The sequence below is a fragment of the Mytilus trossulus genome, chromosome 13 (genome assembly GCF_036588685.1).
Source record: "Mytilus trossulus isolate FHL-02 chromosome 13, PNRI_Mtr1.1.1.hap1, whole genome shotgun sequence".
NCBI lineage: Eukaryota > Metazoa > Mollusca > Bivalvia > Mytilida > Mytilidae > Mytilus > Mytilus trossulus.
Window position 1 is genome coordinate 53,197,200 of NC_086385.1, and position 20,567 is coordinate 53,217,766.

Genomic DNA, 20,567 nt, shown 5'->3' on the forward strand with positions numbered 1-20,567 from the left:
CATACAAAAGTCACAAAGATCATTTAAGGCCCAATTTAAAAGCATTAAAAAAAAATATTCTGAAAAAAAAGTTGTATCAAATATAACTATGACAATACATGCCTATAGTAAAAGTACTTTGACAATAAATGCATAAAGTAAAAGTCCTTATGTATGAATAATTGTATATTTGTTAAAAAGAAGAAAATCAAAAGAAATATAAAAAAAATCAAGGAGATAAGAATTAATAACAGAAGAGATGAGTACTGGTATATGTTTCTCATTGGGTCGGAACATCCTCTTCAGAGATGCGAGGCTGACAATATTAGACGCGAGTGTTGTTTAGACAATAACTTTACTGCAACCTATGCATATATGGACACGTTATTTTTCAAGTGATGTTTGAGGTCTAAATATTGAAAATTCTGAACCTAATAGAAACATTAATGTGCTTCAACCCCTTCCCCTCCATAATAGAAAAAAAAATCATTATAACAGAAATCAAACAACGACAGCCACTGTCATACATGCTCCTGATGGCCAAATACAGAATATTGCGGGATTCGACAATCGTATGAGCTCTTTACCCCCTCGGATTTACTTGATAAAATAAAAACATGTACTAATCAGTTGAAAATGACTGAATTTATTTTAGAACTATACAAAGCAGAAAAAACAGCTAGCGAAATCAGCCATGGTAGAGTACATGTATATATACAAATAATAATATAATAAAAAAACAATACACACAGTAAAAATCTTAGATACCTCACAGTTACTAGTAGTTAAATAACAAGTAATCATTATTAAGTTCGATTGTATTGTAGGTTTAAATCCGTAATGTTCTGATATGAAAATGCCTTGATGTGATGAGGGTACAAAACATTTCTTCTGGTATTTTCTATTTTACAAAAATATGTAAACCACTATAAATACATGTAAACAGGATAAAATCAAATCGAAATATCTCAAAAATGTACATCAGCTAGGAGGCATTACTGTCATTTTTTGTTAGAATGATTATAATTAAGACAGATACATGGGCTATGAAATCATTATATAACTAAATTAATATTTCCACACTAATTTTTAATTTTGACTCTGCATTGATTTTCGATTTATACTTTTTTCTATAGATCATACAAAAGATTGGTACTATTTTGAGGTAAGTCGAAATGCTTTAAACTATTTTAAATAAATGTTAAAGGATACTTTAAAACAAAAATATCTACTAATGGATAAAGCAGTGCATTATCAACTTTAGAAAAACAAAACATATGTATTTAATGTATGTTATTTAGATTTTTCAATAAACGCACATACATAATTGTATTGACATGTATTGTATTAATTGCATCACATCTTTGTAAAGCAAACTTTCTTGTATCACAAATTCAGGAAAGTGTGTGCTTAACGGTTAAAAAAAGCATGTTAGAAAAAGACCTGAACAAGAACAATAACCAACTAGTATCTTACAATAAAACTATAATTCAGTAAAAATACACGATGTTCATCATGTTATTATATCAGTATAAAAGTCAAATTAAAACTATGTACATATAATGTTGGCAAGTGTCTTCAACTGAATTGTTATAAGTTCAATCTCTCAAATTGAATATGGTTATTTTACAAATAATTCAATATCCACTCTAAAGCAAAAACATACAGATGTAACAGTGGAAGAATCAAATGAGTCAAAACAAATCTAGTAACGCATTTTCCACAATTTTAACATTTTTGCCTATGTTACTAAATGACTGAGCAATGGTCCTCAAAGTTGGTTTTAGACTGTGCATCCGACAAAACTTGTTACTCCATTCTTCTAATATATCTTTGTTCAGTCTAACCAAATCTCGTTCATTTTGCTTGTGGCTTATCCGCTCCCAGGTATGGAAATCCATGCAAAGTTCGATCAGGAATGGGAGAGATTTATTTCCAACCAATGGAACCAGTCTGTCAATGTGTTCCTCTGTAGGTACTACATCCCACTTCTCCGGCTCCCTGTCTGTAATGTAGAAGGTTTAAACACTACTGAATTAGTCATAATTTCATACTTTTATTTCCATTAAATATGTGCGGTATGGTTTATATGTCAAACAATAGTGTACGATATGATGAAAACAGATATATCTTATCACTTTGGAAAAAACAATGATTGCTTAAAATGTATGGAGACTAGCAATAGTGTACTCATGTATGTATTACTCCATTTATTTCATTTGACTGGGCGGCGTTTAACTGTTTCGCTCATAATAAACCGTTCCATCTATAGATAGGTGTTTTAGGATAAACTCAGCAGTGAAGTGTCCAGTCATTCTTTTGTAAATTTCTTTGATGGCACTGATAGGTGATTAGAATTCAGTAATAATTATAACGGCAATCATCCTAATCACTCACATCTTCAAGAAGACTGTCCTTATGCAAATGAAAACGTAAGCTCCGCCCGATCAGTTTAAATGACATTGGTAATACATCTTACAAATCCTTACAATGTATCTATATCCAATCATATATATTTTTTTTTATTTTCTAAAGTCAACATTTGACAAAGATTTATTTTTTTGTTTTCATTTTCTTGCCATAGATGTTTCAGTATCTTTTTGGTGTCCTATGGATAGTTGTCGCAAAGTATATCTCCATTTGGTTTAACAATAAACAGACGAAGGAACAGATAAGGTGATAACATTCGTGAATTTAGGATATAACACAATACAGTTTTAGACTATTTTAACAAGCCACAAAATAAGCCATTGGTCAACATTGAAGACTAAGGTCACAAAGTGTGATCTGATATGATACAGTTAACTTTATATATATAGGAACAGCTTCACTTGTGGGTTCTACCGTGTTGGAATGAGAAAACCAGAAATAGGCTACATTTCATGATTAGACAATCGAGAAACTCTGAGAAAGATTGTTTCAAGTTTATAATGATCAACCACAATTATGATTATTAATAAAAAAAAATTTAACTATGTGTTTTGATTCATAGAACTTACCATAACCAATGAAATCACCTTTCACAAGCTGTAAAGGATGAGAATACAAATATTTAAAACAAAAGGCACTATATATGATGCATAAACAACTCAACAGTTTTCATATATGGAACGATTCTATAAGAACAAAAACCACATTCGCATTTTAGTTTGATTGAATTACTGTCAGATAAAACAATCATAGATAAAATACAATCATAACGTAACGTACAACTGTCATTTTTACATATTGTACAAATATTAATCTTATTTTATCTAATGTTTAAGATGTTATGTTATCTTTACATATCTCCTATAAATATATATACTAGATGTACACTACTGTCGATAATATTAGATAATGTCAATGTTGAAATGTTTACTTTGTTTCAATATTTTATAATCATTTATAAATGAAACATGATCGATCACATGACCGTCATTACATAGATTGTGTCTTATCACATCTGAACAACAATTGAGGTGTGATTTTGACGTCGGTGTCTGAACGTAATTTTGGAGTGAAGATGTCTTGAGGTTTAAAGTAAACAAGATATTCCATCTGGTAATTTGCATTTTCAAAATAATAATGACTGATTTTAATAACATTGTCCAATATCTCATTTGGTGTTCATTCCAATGACTTTTAGATTTGTGTTTTCATTATTGTCTTTGAACGTTCACGTGTCAACCTTTGATTGATAAAATATGAGACGATGATAGTAATGCTAAATGATTGACCTGTTAAAAACGCATGATAAAATTTTTGATGTTGTCGCTGCTTTTTCTTCTCCGTAATAATCACCAGTTTTCAAATGGTAAAAGCGCAAACATATCAAGCGATTGTACAACTACAGCTGTCATATTCCTCACTTTGAAAAGGTGTTTTTTTATGTAAAAATGTTGAATTGAATCTGAAATGGGGAATTGGAGAACTACAGATGATACTCGATTGAAGATACAGGGTTCTATTAATGTTTCCTGACAAATATTGACCTTGCAAAGTGTGTGGATGTGTCCCTTTCCAGCTGCTGTTATTGCTCTTTTGATATCTTCAAATGTCACCGCATGGCTATCTCTGCATTGTCGAAAAACTTCAAAGTTCCATAGTTTTGGATCCCCTGTATTAACTGTGTTATCTACGTCTGTTACCGACAATCCTAAATGTATTGCCAGTTCTCTGACGGCATTACTGCTATACAGTACTGACAACCGACGCAAGTGTAGATCTGTCGGTAACTCTTTCAAAAATTCTTCATTTGTAACTGTTATAAAGAGATGCAAATATAAAAAAGTAAAAAATTCCATCATTGAGACTAACTATATAGGAATAGAAGCAAATACATCTTTTGTGATATTGAGATAATCATTAACCAGACGTACTTCATACATTTTGTCATACTGAGAGCTAGTAAAGATTTTTTAAAACATGATTGGTTTAATATGATAGTGATCTTCCTTCGAAAAAGCAATAATGCTGTATACAAGCAAAATTCAAACTAATAACAAATTACCTAATTGGATGTAGATCTTGCAGCATAGAAAATCTTTCTTTATAATGGTGTGTTATCACAGAAATACAATCCGCCTTTTTGTAATTTTGATGATGCAAATGTTTAAATCAACATTGCAATACTTTAACATCAATTATGTAGATATTCCAAATCAATCAACCATGAATGAGGGACATGGCAAACACATTTCCATGTGAATGAGATATGTCAATGCTAATACAACTGAATACTAAATAGCATTGACTTATTATTATAAGTTTTTCCTTGAAAAAAAATCTAATTTCAAGCATTAACTTGTCAGCTATGTACAAGTTTTAAAGTAAATGAACCATGAAGAGGGGGTGGCTATACAATATCCATGGAATTAAAACTTGTTAATGGCAAAACATTATCATACCAAATATCATTGACTTAAAATAAGTAGTTCATTTGTATTCTAATCACAAACTAATTCATGTAAACTTAGCAAACGTTTAAAAGTGTAGATTTAGTAATGTGACTTCAAATAACTGTAAACCTGAAAACAGTACATGAAAAAAAGGGAGAAGTACAAATCAAACACAAATATTACATGTTAATTTTATGAACAAATGACGATTAACAAAATTTCAAGGCATAATTCGAATGTCACTGTGATGCATTACAATACCTCTCTTTGCGCGACATGTTGAACACAGGCCAAGTCCATTTGAAAAATGTGGTGTTTAACTTCTCATGAATTGTAGTCATTTATCAATATGATAAACGTTGCTGTACCAATTTAGGAAAATGGCCATTGTTGTATTATAGTTCGATTCAGTGTGTGTTACATGTTAATGTTGTGTTTCTGTTGTGGCATGTGTCCCCTATTATATTTGAGCGTGAATTCGCATTGCTATAAGACGTGTCATGATATTTGTCTTTCCCAACTTCATATATATATATTGATTTTTATTGTGTATTGATGATATTTTTGTTATTCCCATCGTTTTTTGTCTAATGATTATTTCGTTTCTGTGTGTGTTACATTTTTATGGTGTGCTTCTGTTGTATCGTTGTTCTCCTCTTTTGTTTGATGCGTATCCCTCAGATTAAGTTTGTAATTCGTATTTGCTTTTTTTTCCATTGCTTTACGAGTTTCAAGCAGCGATAAACTACTTTTGCCTTTATTGTTTTCAGAGGGCTCACTTGGCTCTTGAGATGGATAACCTCTTTTGAAAAAAAAACACCCTTTCACACCAAAAATGTATACACAAAATTGGCAATGAAAAAAAATCGTTCACCAGAAAAAATGACTGCATAGTTAAACGTTATATAAAGAATTCAAGGAATTATGTAATGACAATAAAGAACAGAAGAAAATGATTTCTGTACATTACTTGATTTTACATACTATGTGGCAAAGGAACACCTATGGGTGGTTTAAATCCGAAACCGGAAGTATTATGTTTTTAACATTAATATTTAGACGCTTCTCTGTACAAACCAAACTGCCAACTATTTTACGACTGATGCATTTGAGAAGACGTGACCTAAAGTTTTACACACATGTTAGCCTGTTAAAGCAACTATGTAATCAATATGCAACTGTGATGCATACGACATATTGATTCCTGTATCAAATGACACCAGCAATGCCATAGACACGTACATAACTATAACTAATTAACATTAATATACTACTATAATAATCTGAATGATTCACGAGTAAAACTTCATACGACAGTCATGTCAGTTGATTTTAACTACGTCTGTAAAATGCTTGTATTTTGTGAATAAGTATATGCTTTTTATCTCATGAAACATCCTTTGTCCAAGTACAATTGAAACTTAGATCATAATTTGATAACACAGATATGTGTACGTGTTACATCATAACAAGGTTGTTGCTTCATTCATGTAAAAGACATACAAACTGATTTGCTTTCCAATTATATCAATTGAATTGGAGTACATATCTTCAAATGGTTGAAGAAGGAAATGAGGAACTTACGCTTTATATTACATTATAATTAACAATTTAAAAAAACCCATTCAGTTTGACTATCAAAAATCGTAAACCACAAATTTGTATGACATTTTAAAAAGAACATTACACTATATAATTCATGATAATACAATACCTGGACACCCCGGCTCGCATCCGTCCTCCTCCTGTTTAAAGTAAAAATACATATATTTGCTTTATATACTTTAACGAAATAAAGCTTTTAAATATTATTTGTATATCACGAAAAATTAAACACATTTTAGCATTTTTACAGACATAACGAAAAGTATGCATACGTAACTTATGACATGTATAATGAACATAAACATACATGTACCTTATGTAATTGTATACGCTCAAATCGTTAAAGAATACTATCATAATATAATGGCTTCTGTTTTATTCATCTCTTTATATTTGCATCACTTAAGTAGTTAACTATTGTCAAAATGATTGTGTGGTATATGTAAGTTCACACAAATTGTTTTCTGTTTTCTGTATCTAATTGCATTTTTGTACGATTCTTACCTTTTCTGGTATCCACGAGTTGATAGTGTGTAATGGGTGTTCAATGCCATGAGCAGGACATATCCAGATTTTGTCGACATTTGCAAGATTTTCGAATGGTAAGATGCATGGTTTATCTGGTGAGTTACAACATATCCTGGTCACAAAGGATGCGTCACTGTTGTCACTCTGATCACTGCTGGTTCTTATATACAGCTGACTTATTTTTTCCAAGGCAGATGTTAAACATTCATTGATACTGGAAGCAAGATCCCTCATTATGAGTGCGTTTGTTCTGGCATGAACAAGACGGACAGAAATCTTGTCATCTTCGCAAAGTATATACATATCCAAGGAAGGATCAATTGTGAATACTCCTGACCTGTGGAACAGCATTTCCATATTAGTCTCTCTGTATCTCTTCACTGACCAGACAGATAAGCAGTAACTTATAAATCGGAAGGATAATGCAGGGGGTATCATCAATGATGTCGATTGAAAAGCTATGGCGATATTTCGCTGTGTGATGTCGACTGAATGGAGGTATTCAGAATCATCACTACCTTGTACCATACTTGCAACATAGTAAAAGTCTGCAGGTATACGCATTCGGCTAGTATCGTATCTCTTTGGTTCTACCAATATGTCCAGATGGGTCATAACAGTTAACAGATAATCTTTGTCCTTGTTGAATTTTGCATATTTCTTTCTTTTCCAAACGTCGTCTATTGCATATTTTGATACCACGCCTTTCGTTCCCATTGCATCCCACATTTCTTCTCTTTTTCTGTCTCCTTTGCAAAATTGTTTGTCTGTAACAATTGATTTAAAGGCATCAATGAGAAGGGTTGGAGACAAAATAATACGGTCGTCCAATTTAGGTTCATCAAAGTACAGTAACTTGCCAATTGAGTGTTGAAATTTCAGAAAAACCTTCAACTCATCTTTTGACAACGGTCTTATAGGCTGCAATGCGTTTATTTTGTTTAGATGCTCTAGGGTTATCAAGGTAATTTTGCGTCTTATTAGCGATGCAAATTCTAACTCTAAAGGGATGAAGCATTTTGGAAGTAGTTCACCCCATGTTGGTTGTCTCTCTGATTCACTCATGATAACTTCCTTTATCTTCCCCATCTCTGTGTCATTTTTATCTTTAGCGTTGACAAATATCTGATCCTCAATCACCAAATGCTGCTCTAATGGGGTTTGTTGAAACATCTTGTAGATTTCTGCAAATATTTCATGTCGTCTTTCTTCAACATCATGCTAAAAAAAACACAATAGAACATTTGTACGTTACACTTTATATTTTGACCACAACTTCCTTTCAATGCAATTATTAATTATCGGTTTATAAAGAAATGCAATTGCATGAGGACATTTTAAAATGGTGATGACGACTACATATGCTTGTGACAGACCAAACAAATACAAAGCCTGCCTCATATAGATATAGCGCTAGTATGGTGTTATTTTATTTATTCAAGCCAGATCATGTTGTATAATAAAACCTTCCACCACCCCAATGGACGATAAACAACTTAAGCACTTTAACATACTTACAGCTTTAACCTGATCTTTGTGCGTTAAAACCACCATAATTTTAGGAAATCCCTGATTGCTTCCCTTGCAGTATGTAACAATGGTGTTGATCCAGAATAGTAGATAATCTGCAAGAATAAACAGGAAAAAACAAATAATAATTTGGTGAACACAAATCAAAGACGTAATTGCTTTTCATTCCGAATCTAAATTCTTCAATAATGATATAAATTATGAAGATGTTAAAAATGTCAAGTGTTATATATTTATGAAAAAAATATATTGAAATTTGGTGTTTTAAACGTAACAACTACTTCATGATAGTGTTTGTACAAAAATAAATATATGTAAATACCTCTTGCTGTTTTATGTTGACCCTTTCCTGGAAGATACTGTTCATACAGACAGGGATCATCTAGTTTTCTACTTCCATCTAATACTACCAAGTAAATAGCTCTGTATGTCAGAAATGTCTGATGAGTTGAATAGAAAACATCCTGGCCTCCAAAATCCCAGATAATTATTGGTGCTATCTGTTTGTTGTGCAACTGCTTTTTCCCAACTTTAGAAGACATTTCTAAAAGCTTTTCTTTTGAGATTGACACTTTGACTTCTTTGACTTGTTTTGAAACCCCGAACATATTTTTCAGCTTTCTGACAACTCCAGGTTTAGTAACAGTGTGAATATGCATCTCACCAGTAAGACTTGACCTCGCTTCAGAACCGTCTGAGTCATCAATTGGTTTGTCATTGATACGGTCTCCGTCATTCGATGAATTTTGTCTAAAAGCTAAAAAATCAAATCACAAAAAAATATATGAAATCAAAAGAAACCAAGAAAAATACATAATGTTCATTGATCAGATTGATTGTATAACTATAATGCATTTACTGCTTGAAAACAAAATTTTACGACAAAAGAGATGATTTCTGCATTCCAAGTGTGAACTTTCCAAGTAGCAACATTCCAGCAACACCTGCATATATATCTCTCAATTGATTCGATATTCTCGTGCTTGCATTTCCTATCATGATTTTCTTAATAGAGGGTTGTTTCTCAACAGGAAGGTATTGAATCAAGAGTTCCAAATGGTGAAGTTGAAATCATCTCTTCGTAAATTTTACGGAAGCAATCACGAGTTAGTTGACCGTTATGGAATAACCGTTTCAAAAATGATATCGGATATGTTCCTTACGTTGTAACTACGATCTCCTTCCTTTCTTAAATGTGACTAACCGAATTAGACTATTTACCAGATTTGTTATATATTAAGCAACACGACGGGTACCCCATGTGGAGCAAGATCTGCTGATATCACCCCTACTTGTTGGTGGGGTTCGTGTTGTTAATCCTTTAGTTTTCTATGTTGTGTCGTGTGTACTATTGTTTGTCTGTTTGTTCTTTTCATTTTAGCCATGGTTTTGTTAATTTATTTTTGATTTATGATTTTGACTGTCTCTCTGGTATTTCTGTCCCTCTTTCACACAGTCTTGTCACTAAACAGGTTTATCTAGTAGGAGCTTTACATGTATAAAACTATGCGATGAGTTTTTACACTTAATGTACCCGTTTTTGAGTTGATCACTTTTGTGGACCGCTTTCACATTCAAAACTCAATGCCACTTATATCAAAATGAAACAACAATGTTTTAAGTTGACGAAGAACAGATGTTTTTATATAAATAATTGCACGCGAAAAACTTTGATTATTTCTGTCATTAGACCTCTCTTTAGTGTATTTTACCTTTTCATTCTAAAATAAGGTAAAACTTTAAATAAGTATTAGTTCTGTTTTCTACTTGCATTATTTTCATTCTGCTATTTGATTGGGTTGTTGTCTATCTGACAGATTTCCCGTTTATATTTGCAATTTGAGAAATCATAGTTGTTTTTTGTAGGAATCGATTAGAAAAAAAATAATCTTAATAAGGCAATAATATGTTATACCAATATGAATTCGAATTTCTTGATCACCAAACAGTATGTTGCTTTCACCTTTAAAATATTACAAGGTTGCATGTGAAAAATGAAATCCAATTTGACTTATTTCAAATTGACATGCTGCCGCAGTTCAAAATTACTATCTTACAGAAAGAAAAAAAACACACAGATATTTTCTGGCAAAGTCCTAAGGAATTGTGTATACAACGAAACATAAATAAAGGTCTGTACATCAGTAAAATTTGACACAATGAAATAAATGACAAAACTACATATACAGGTAATCATACGAAATTTTATAGTATAACAAACCATCATGTTCTGACCATTTTCGTGTTGTGTCGGAATTCAATGTGTCCTTTGATTCACGTCTTAGGTTTCTACTGCTTTCCGGCAATGATATTATCTGTGCGTCGACTGGTATATCTTGACTGGTTGGTGTTGTATCATCTAACTTGTTTTGTTTCGTTAATTTTCCTTCTTTCAAAAGGGATCTACTAACGAGTATTTCTTCTAAGGAGAAATCTAAAATTGATAGTTATAATGGAATCATATTAATGTGTAGGATTAAAGACATTTTGTTCTATCGATGTTTATCTTATATTTAGTATACAACTCGGGTTTTGATTGGTTAACTCACGTTGTTTCAAAGACTATAATCCCCTGGGTGATGGTTGTTGAATTTCTCTAAACTCTTAAAAAAAATTATACGTTTATATCCGTATATATGGATATTCTAACACCTTCAGTACTCAGGAAACTCTTTGGCTGCGCTTCAGTCTGTTAAAATGTCAATACATACGAATCTACAGATTAAAGTAAATTTGTAAGAGAACCTCGCATATAACTTATAGTTAACCAGGGCTAAATCATTATGAAATTTCGCAGAAATTTTTCTTAACGTTCATTTAATTTATTTTCGAAGCTTAAACCATGTTAATACAATAGAAAAGAAACAACTGTTATGTTTTTCTTTTCTTTGTTTTTTGTTGTTTTTTTTTTTGTTCCAATTTGCTGACAATACAGGGTTCGTGCATGTAGTGAATACTACCAAAGTAGTTTCGAAAATATGGTTTGTCGAAGTGCAAACAAAGCGAACATTTGCAATTGACCAAACCAAGTCATGTATTGATACATGGAAATCAATTATAACTATAATAGTATAAACTTTGTCCAGCGTATATATACTACTCACAACTTACACGTAACAGTAATGATCTAATGTTTAATACTTGCTTTTCATTATAATTCGGTTTTTTTAGATGTTAATGTCCAACTATGATAACCAAGATACATCATGTAATCAGAAAATAATAATATGGTATATGTGTAATATATGATCAATTCAAATTTCCGTACAAATTATTTTTACTAAAATGTTATTTTCATTCATTTACACACGCCTTGTATGATTAGCTACATCAAATATCGTGTGATGATTCATAAGTTAGAATATGTATAATTATTATCATGTTTACAAATCAAATGAGATATTTTAATCGTAATTTAGTATTTATCTTAAATTATAATGTATATATTTAGATGATTCTTGTGGATTAAGTTAAGGTTTGTGTACATAGGGATATAACTTGCATATACATAATTGAAAAAAGAGGGATCCTTCATTTTGTATTGTTTGGATCAACCAACGTTCGATTACTGCAATATTATCGAAAATAAATACACAATTGTAAACTATACTATAGTTTTTTTTATCTGATTAGAAAATTACAACGCTACATAACAAAAGTATTTCAATATGAAGACATAAGCATATGAACATTATACTTCTGTTTAAAATTTCATGTTGAAATTATCAATAATCTACAAATAAGACGAAATGGTACGTTATATACCAATGAAAATAAAACCGTAAACCACCATGTGTGACCAATGATGATCAAAACCCACTGGTTTCACATCAAATGTGTTCAAATCTATACACCTATTCTAATTGCCTATACACCAGATTGGTACACACTTGTAAACTATATGTATGTCATTTAGATGGTCATTACATAGAATCAAACTCAAATGTGTAGGCAACTTTTCTAGCAGGTATGAAAGCCATTTTGATTATTGCAGCACTTTAACATGAAAAGGGAAATATTGATTTTACAATACGTTTATAAAGCTTCCATTTCCGGTGGAATGGGGGCAAATATGTTATTTGAAAACAAAGAAGGACCGGGGTTTCGAGCGAAAAAAAAAAGTCAGGATGAGTCATTTTTCCTAAAATAAAAATCTAATGACAGTTTATGTAAGTCAGGATCTATTAATCCAAAAAGACAAGGAGCGAAAAGAATAAAAAAGGCAGAGATGACGACCCAATATAATCATGCAGTTAATTCTTCACAACTACGGCTTTGACTACAAATTACAGTTGGTAGATTGTAGATTAATGCGGTTTTTTTTGGGTTTTTTAAGTGCATTTTACCGGATCCGGATACTAGCCAAACAGTTCAATTTACCGCATACATATTTGAATTACGCATATAAAAGGGAATCGTTGATTGAGAAATTACCAGTTGCTTATATTTCAGGCATATTTCAAACGATATAATAATAATATTCCTGATGCTTTGAGTTTGGATAAGAGATTAATACAGCTACCTATTTGTTTGTTTCATAATAAAGCTATATATCGAGATTAGACAAATAATTCGGTAAAGAACTTTATAAATATTTATTATAAATATCAGTTTTGTTCAACGAAACATTGTTTATTTGAATATACATGGTAAAATGCACGTTCCAAAACACGTGTTTTGTGTACACTTAACCTATACAAGGCAGGCCTACATTGACTATCGACTACATGTAGACAATGCATGATTTAAAATACATGTAAATATTGAGTTTTGTCAATGGAAACGTAATTGTGTTTTGTTTACACAAACACAACACCGAGTTTAGACCAATTCGAAAACGGCCTAGAATAATTGATAAAGAATCTAAAATCATAAAATATTATATACTTACAATAATACAAACAATTGATTGATTTACGTACAACATGAATGAGTCATTATTACCAAATAAATGGAAATCATTGCGCTGGATTACATGCATTACATCGTTGTAACCTCATAAAAATAGCCAAATGAAAAAAGAAACGAGAATAAAGGGGCATTAACAGAACGTCATTTTTAAGAATTATAGCTTAAATCAATGTTTATTTTTTGTTTTATTTATCTTATCTCTCGGCAATATCGGCCCATTGAAAGTAACATATCAACTTAGTCTGCCAAACCAGTCTTTTTAGCAGTGAAAAGCAACGTCGACCGGCCCGTTGTAGTATAACAGTTAGCAAGTATTGACTTAATGACTGAAGCCACCAATTTCTAAAGGACAAACGCTAATGATGAGAGTGTTGTAGCCTAAGTTTGTCTTACTCTTATACAAACAATCTCTGGAAAAGTTCTTATCTAACTTACAAATGACCGTATTCAAAATCCCTTAATTGATAAAAGGTGTAAAATTGTCTAGGTCATCCCTTAACTTTAATTTGCAACAACAAAGACAGCCATACCTAACAAGTTATGAAAAATACACATACTGCACATAATTGTTCAAAACTCGAAACATAAGAATTTATTATAATGAGGAAAGATAATTTTGTCGAATCTACTGCAAAAATATAAAATGTTTGCACATCGAATAATAAAACATTATTCTCTTTTGTAATATAAATTGGTATATCAAGCTACATAGATTTTGTAATGGGCATTGAATTCCAGATGTTTTGAGCGGCATGTAGTTTCCAGCGTCGTGTAAAATAAAATGAATGATTAAATAGTATTTAGTGTATTTAGTGAAATGTTATATTGTCAAAACAAAATATTCAAAATTATACATACACTATACATTGATGCCTTTGCTAAAGGAAGAGGTGAACGTGCATGCGTCCATCTTTAAAAAGAAGAGGACTATCGAAAATATAGTAATGTAATAATCATGCACATGGTTTGGCTACAACGCAACATTTGTTCAACATGATCAAGTCAAAGCCTTTTTTGTCAAATGTTGCAAAAAGTGTAATCTATAGAACGACGGTACAGTCTAGATATTGAAAGCACTTCAATTACAACACTGCGTTTCAATTGCAACACTGCAACAGTAAAACAATTATGTATGAATTATATACTTGGCATCAATTGTCTCACATAAATAGACAAAACACAAGCATGATGTATTACGTTAATATTGTTTAACAGGATTAAGCTATATAGACAGTTAGAATACTTTTGTATATTGTATGTCTGCGTTTGTATAAAAAAGTTGTAGTTTTACCTTGCAGTCCACCCAGCCAATCCTTTGTTTCACGGTTCATGTTTGAAAGACCATTGTATAATTCTATCCCATCGGTTGAAATCCTGAATCTTGTAGGCCGTTTTCCGACAAGATATCTCGCTAAAGTTGTTTTTCCTGTGCCCTGTTCGCCAGCTAGCATAAGTCTTGACTCAAAGTGGGGATAACTTTCTTCTCTCAATAGACTAGCGAATACCTGGGCTGATTTCTTATCAAATTTTTTAACTTCAGTTGGAAGACCTACATTTCAATTATCAAAATGTCAGTGGTTGCTATAATATCAATTATGATTAGTTCTGCTCATTTATGGGGCATTTTACTGAGTGTAGTGTCCTATAGAAAATCATGTATTTATACAAAGATGCACTTGCATTTTTGAATCACCCTGTCGTTTACTTTTTGAAATTTATTGGAAATCCAATTATCTGCGGGCAATTTTGTCCTTAAGATTTTTTCACATCAATTGTATTATAAAAAATAATTATAAAAGAAATAACAGAGATTTTATAAGATTTAAACATCTGGCTTTTTAAATGTATTTTATGAAATAATGACACGAAAAGTAGGTGTAAGAGACACTTCACTAATTAAAGGATTCCGAATACCCAACAAAAAGTCAACAACAAAATCAGCGAAATATGTAAAACTTTCATACAAAACATACGAAATAAAATACGTATTTCGTAATGATATGTTACCAAAGTAATCCATGATTTATGATATGATTTTATTATCTGAACTATGATTACTGAACTAGGAAATCTTCATTCCTATTATTGCAATTCACTACATTAAGGTTGAAGTTTTGATCTTATTTTGCTCATTCATTTGCCAGCCTAAAAAAAGTCAGTTCATTGAATTAACTTGACTTTTGATAATCGAATCAAATGATAGAATTGATCAGAGCGTTTTATTGAGATCTGAAATATGAAAATTAACGCCTGTTTTAATTTGTGCTGATCTTTCAAACCTGGTAAATAAATCATTCTGTTCATATCATAACAAATCTTACTTTATTTTTTGTTATTGGAAACATTACTTCCTTTTGAAATAAGATGTGTATTTCATAGCATACGAATATTGTTTCCCTTTACACAAATCAGCTTTCATTGAAATTTATGAATTAGAAGATGAAAATAGTAAGATGTTGATAATGGTTTAGTACATAGAAAAAGAAACTAACGAAGGTTTGTTATCTTGAAAAGTAAATGGCGACGTATATGACGTATGTGTATGCTTATAAATGATCGCTTCGCATCTTGGTACCAATGATTATTATATGTACACTAAAATTATAAAGGTTTTTTTTTTTCCTCAAATTTAACAGCTTTTAGGATTAGCGAAATACAGTAATGGTTCTTTTTGCATATATTTGTTCAAATGGCAACGTTTTACATGTTCAATAATACTGTTTCTATTTTCGTTATCCACAAAATTAGCCTAGAGTTTTCAAATTTGCAACCCGACGATCAGCATGTGAAAAACTGATAAGATATAAGCATCTAAAAACATATTTTCACTTAAATGTAATTCAAGTACGTTTTCATTGAATAATTTAAATAATTTTAGCAGCGCATTGGTCAGTACTTCGGTATTGACATGTTTTTAACCACAATTTCTTAAATTGTCCGTTGATACATTTTGAATAAGAAAACCAATTTTGTATCTCCCTCGTGCATATATTAAATTAGGTATTTTCAGCGATATCTTGGTTTTGTCTTTTTAAACTGTACCGGTTTGAACTGCATGTTTGGCTTTCAACTAAACATATTTTAAGCGTTCCTGATGAAGGTCAATCGAAGACGCTCTTCATATACAGGACATTTATAAAGTGATGATTTTAATGTGTCATTGTATTATACTTCCTTTGACCTGAATAACCGATTTGACTTAACAACCCATACAATTCATGGAGTTAGAGGAATATGTAACTCACCAGGTAAAAGTGTATTTCCATATTCCTACAAAAGAACATTCAGACAGTAATATCCAATTTCAGTTTGTTAAGATTAACACATATTGTTGTATTAGTCCTATAGTCAATGTCTATTTGTGGATAGTTTATGTCTCATTTTAACTGTTGCATATAACACATGTACCTATTTAACAAACATATGGTCAATATTCATAAAGCGTCTCAAACTGAGGAACTAAAAAGGGCATAAACAAATAATTGTTGTGTAGCGGTATTGGACATGTTTCAGTTTTCAACAAGTAACTGATATTTGCCGTTTGTACTGATTTGTAAAGCAGGGAATCATATACTATAGATGAAACATACGGAGCTATCGCATATATGTATTGTGTAAAAAAGCGTATATCAATCTGGAAAAAGTTGCATTATATAAATTACAGCTAGTAAATCAATAAGCAAATAAACAGACAACCTTATTTTAAAAGATAAGTGTATTGCCATATATTGATGCACAGCTACAAAAACACAAGGATTAGTTAACCATTTACAAACACATTCATCAACTTGACTGCTATATAGACACATATACTGCTTATTTTAAGGTTGAATGAATCTTTTTAAGCAACAAAAAAGATGCGTCTATCTCTAGAAATAGCTTTTAATAATCATCATGTATTGTTCATGGTTATAGATATATCTTATACTTTGGATCATTTTTCTGAAAGTACTTGTGAAAAGACAAAGGGATTTTGTACCTTAAGAAGCCGCATGATAAAAAGGTAATAAGGGTGTGCTACATTATAAAAAATAGAATCTCAATTCCTATCCCGAAAATGTGTGTACCTTTCTTTTTTTTTATTTTGTATATGACTCACTCTCTTGCTAACTGCAAATTTAGTTGAAAAGCAGGAATATGGTGTTAAAAAAATAACAGGGGAAATGTTTGTTGGCAAGAGTATGCTGTCATACATTTTGATAATTTTGCCAAAACGAAGCTTTAGCAATATTCACTAACATTTCAGACATAAGTCATCACATATACACCACCAATAACACTATTGCTGATAAGGTTTAACAGGTAAAACAATTATCTATTTTCAAATTCTATCAACAGTGTATCAAAGAGTTCAATGCCTACAATATGGGTTATCAAATAAACTCCTTTAACTAACTATGTGAACATGTATCATCTTTGAAAGAACATTTCTATATATCCAAGTTTTAGATATGAACAGAGGCATTGCAAAAAATGCTGCCATAACCGACTACCTCCAATGAATTATACATTTGTACCCAATTGTTAAACTGTCTTATGACGACATTACACTACTCAGACTCTTAAAACATCTGTTTTCAATAAAAGAAGGACGAAAGATTCCAGAGGATCATTCAACAAAAACTACTTAAAAGAAGAAATATTTATATTTTACCTTTAATATCTTTAGTATGTCTGGATTTCCGCTGACTACATCTATTGGCTTTTCACCCTGACATATAATATGTATTTAATTTTAACTTTATGGAATATAGCAGACAATTAAGAACTGCTTTATAAATGTCTATCATAATTTCTAAATTATCGGATACAACTAAAATGCGTTCTTACAAAAACGCTTCATTGCAATTTAAATCATGTTATTATTAGTCGCTGCCTTTTTTTCTGATATATTTTAGCTTGAAGCAAAACCACTATTATACAAGTTTGAATTTTTCTATTATACTTAGAACTTTCTTATTCTAGCATAGATAACCTTAGCCGTACTTAACACAATTATATTGAATTTGGGTTCTCAATGCTCATCAACTTTGTCCTTGTTTGTCTTTATAACTATTACGATCTGAGTGTCACTGACACAAAGGACTAATGAGTCTTATGTAGACAAAACGCTCGTCTAGCGTATACAGTTATAAGCCTGGTACCTTTGATAACTATTTACTGTTACGTTATGTAGAATTTCAACAGTTCGTATTTGCAAACAAAACAAAAAGTCCAGATATATATTGCGTTCCGTATTACCCCAAAAACAGTATCTAATAAAAGTTGTTTTTTTTTACCCGGAGCAATTGCCTCAAACTACTGCTTACGGTTTCAACATGTGAGCATTGGAAAGGAATATCTTTAATGAGTCAATTAGTTTCAATATTTTACAAACAATGTTTAAATAGCAAATTAATAGGATAATATTATTGTTGATGTTCTTTTTATTGAACACTACTGACTGACATTTATGAAATGTTAATACAGTAGTATCATTGGATATTAACAGTTGAATAAAGTAATAACCCTATCTCAAACCGTCCTTCCTACAGGACGAACCAATGGTTACGACTATTTCAGACAAAGATGATCCACAATGGCCTGTTTATCTTTAAGCTTTTAATGTTTCTTATGTATACATCCATGTCATTCAAATGTCTAGTTTGAAGCTCTCTAATAACGGAAAAGCGATTAAAGCTTTTCGGACGTACACATAATAGGAATTATTAATTTCTTTCACACAGAAGAATGATTGTGGTTATGATATGTTTGTTCTAAAAAATGTAATAGTCAAAATGTAAGGAAAGGGCAGAGGTGAAAGTTGTCAAAGCAATGTAAGGTTTTTTTTGTAAAATAAAAATAAAACTAATACTTCAATCTATTATCCAAAACAAAGATATAATGTCACTGGTACTTACTTTTTTATTACGTATATGGGGATCACAATCTTTTTTCAACAAATATTGCACTATCTGATGTTTGCCTTGTTTGGACGCGATATGAAGCGCAGTATCTCCTCCCTTAAAAAAATAATGTCAAATAGTATTGATCAATAAAATCATTTTCTCTTAATATTCATATATTTTAATTATGCTTAACACAAATTGTGGCTGTCAAGAATAAACTATGTAAAAAAAAAAAAAACAAGGTTCGAAATCTAATTGAGAAATCATGATCAACATAAATATATTGTTCTACTAAAATTTTAATAGTATCTGACATATGATAACCAATAGACGAGAAATTGAGTAAACATCTTTAGACATATGTCGTAAAACTGCAGTCATTGAGAAGAACCATAAGCATTACAGCGGGTTAGTAAATTGGAATCGGATAACAACAGGGGGATTGAGTGGTCACAAGAAGAAATTTGAAGTGTCTACAAATAAATATTGTCAGGCAGTTTTAAGTGATAAATCGTTTGTTACTTTATATAATATATATGGTGTTAACAATAATATTCCAAAAATGTTACTTTATACAAAAGATATTGTATTTATAATGATATTCCTTAAAAAGTTTACAAAACCAACCTATTAGGTCATTTACAAAAAGATTCAAGAAAATATTGTACAAGCATCCTTTAAAAAATGTTGGTAAAAATTTTCAGATTCGTTGTCACTGTCTTTTCTGAATTATTACGCATACAGTCCATTTCAATAGTAGGCAGATTGTAAACTTAAAATAACTAGCATTTCTTTTATTTCAGCGGTGACCCATAAATCTTCTTTCAATTTAAAAAAAAATAAATTAGGTTAATCTTTTCAGTTAATAAAATAAGTCACTTTTATTTTCTAGTGTTATTAAACAAAAGATGTTTTAAGGCTGTCCTGGAATGAAGGTAATTCTTAGATGACTTGCATTTCTACAAATTGTTTTTTATATGCTCATGTATTATATCAAGAAAGAATGCATTTAGTTTTTTATAACCTTGTATCATTCATCCGATAACATATGATAAAATGAATTCGTTGGTGTATGTTTTATTTTGCTTTAGATGCACTCATCGAATATTTATTTATTTCAAACATTCATTATGACTGCTAACCTCTTAGTTACAACACATCAGGTTCCGATATGATGATAACAGTAGCCAGTGACAACATGAATAGTTAAGTACTACTGCTAATGTTTTGATTAATAATTATAGAT

The 20,567-nt window shown here is 31.0% G+C and overlaps 1 protein-coding gene across 1 annotated transcript; it reads right to left on the minus strand.

Moving 5' to 3' along the window:
- Positions 1-753: 753 nt before the first annotated feature.
- Positions 754-13,460, minus strand: LOC134694472 (uncharacterized). The gene is made up of 9 exons (XM_063555484.1): positions 13,445-13,460; positions 10,744-10,956; positions 8,845-9,279; positions 8,511-8,617; positions 6,969-8,213; positions 6,574-6,604; positions 3,954-4,222; positions 2,979-3,006; positions 754-1,984 (listed from the first exon to the last, which is right to left on the minus strand). The coding sequence occupies exons 1-9, from the start codon at positions 13,458-13,460 to the stop codon at positions 1,674-1,676; spliced, it is 2,655 nt and encodes an 884-aa protein (XP_063411554.1). The 3' UTR covers positions 754-1,673.
- Positions 13,461-20,567: the final 7,107 nt, after the last annotated feature.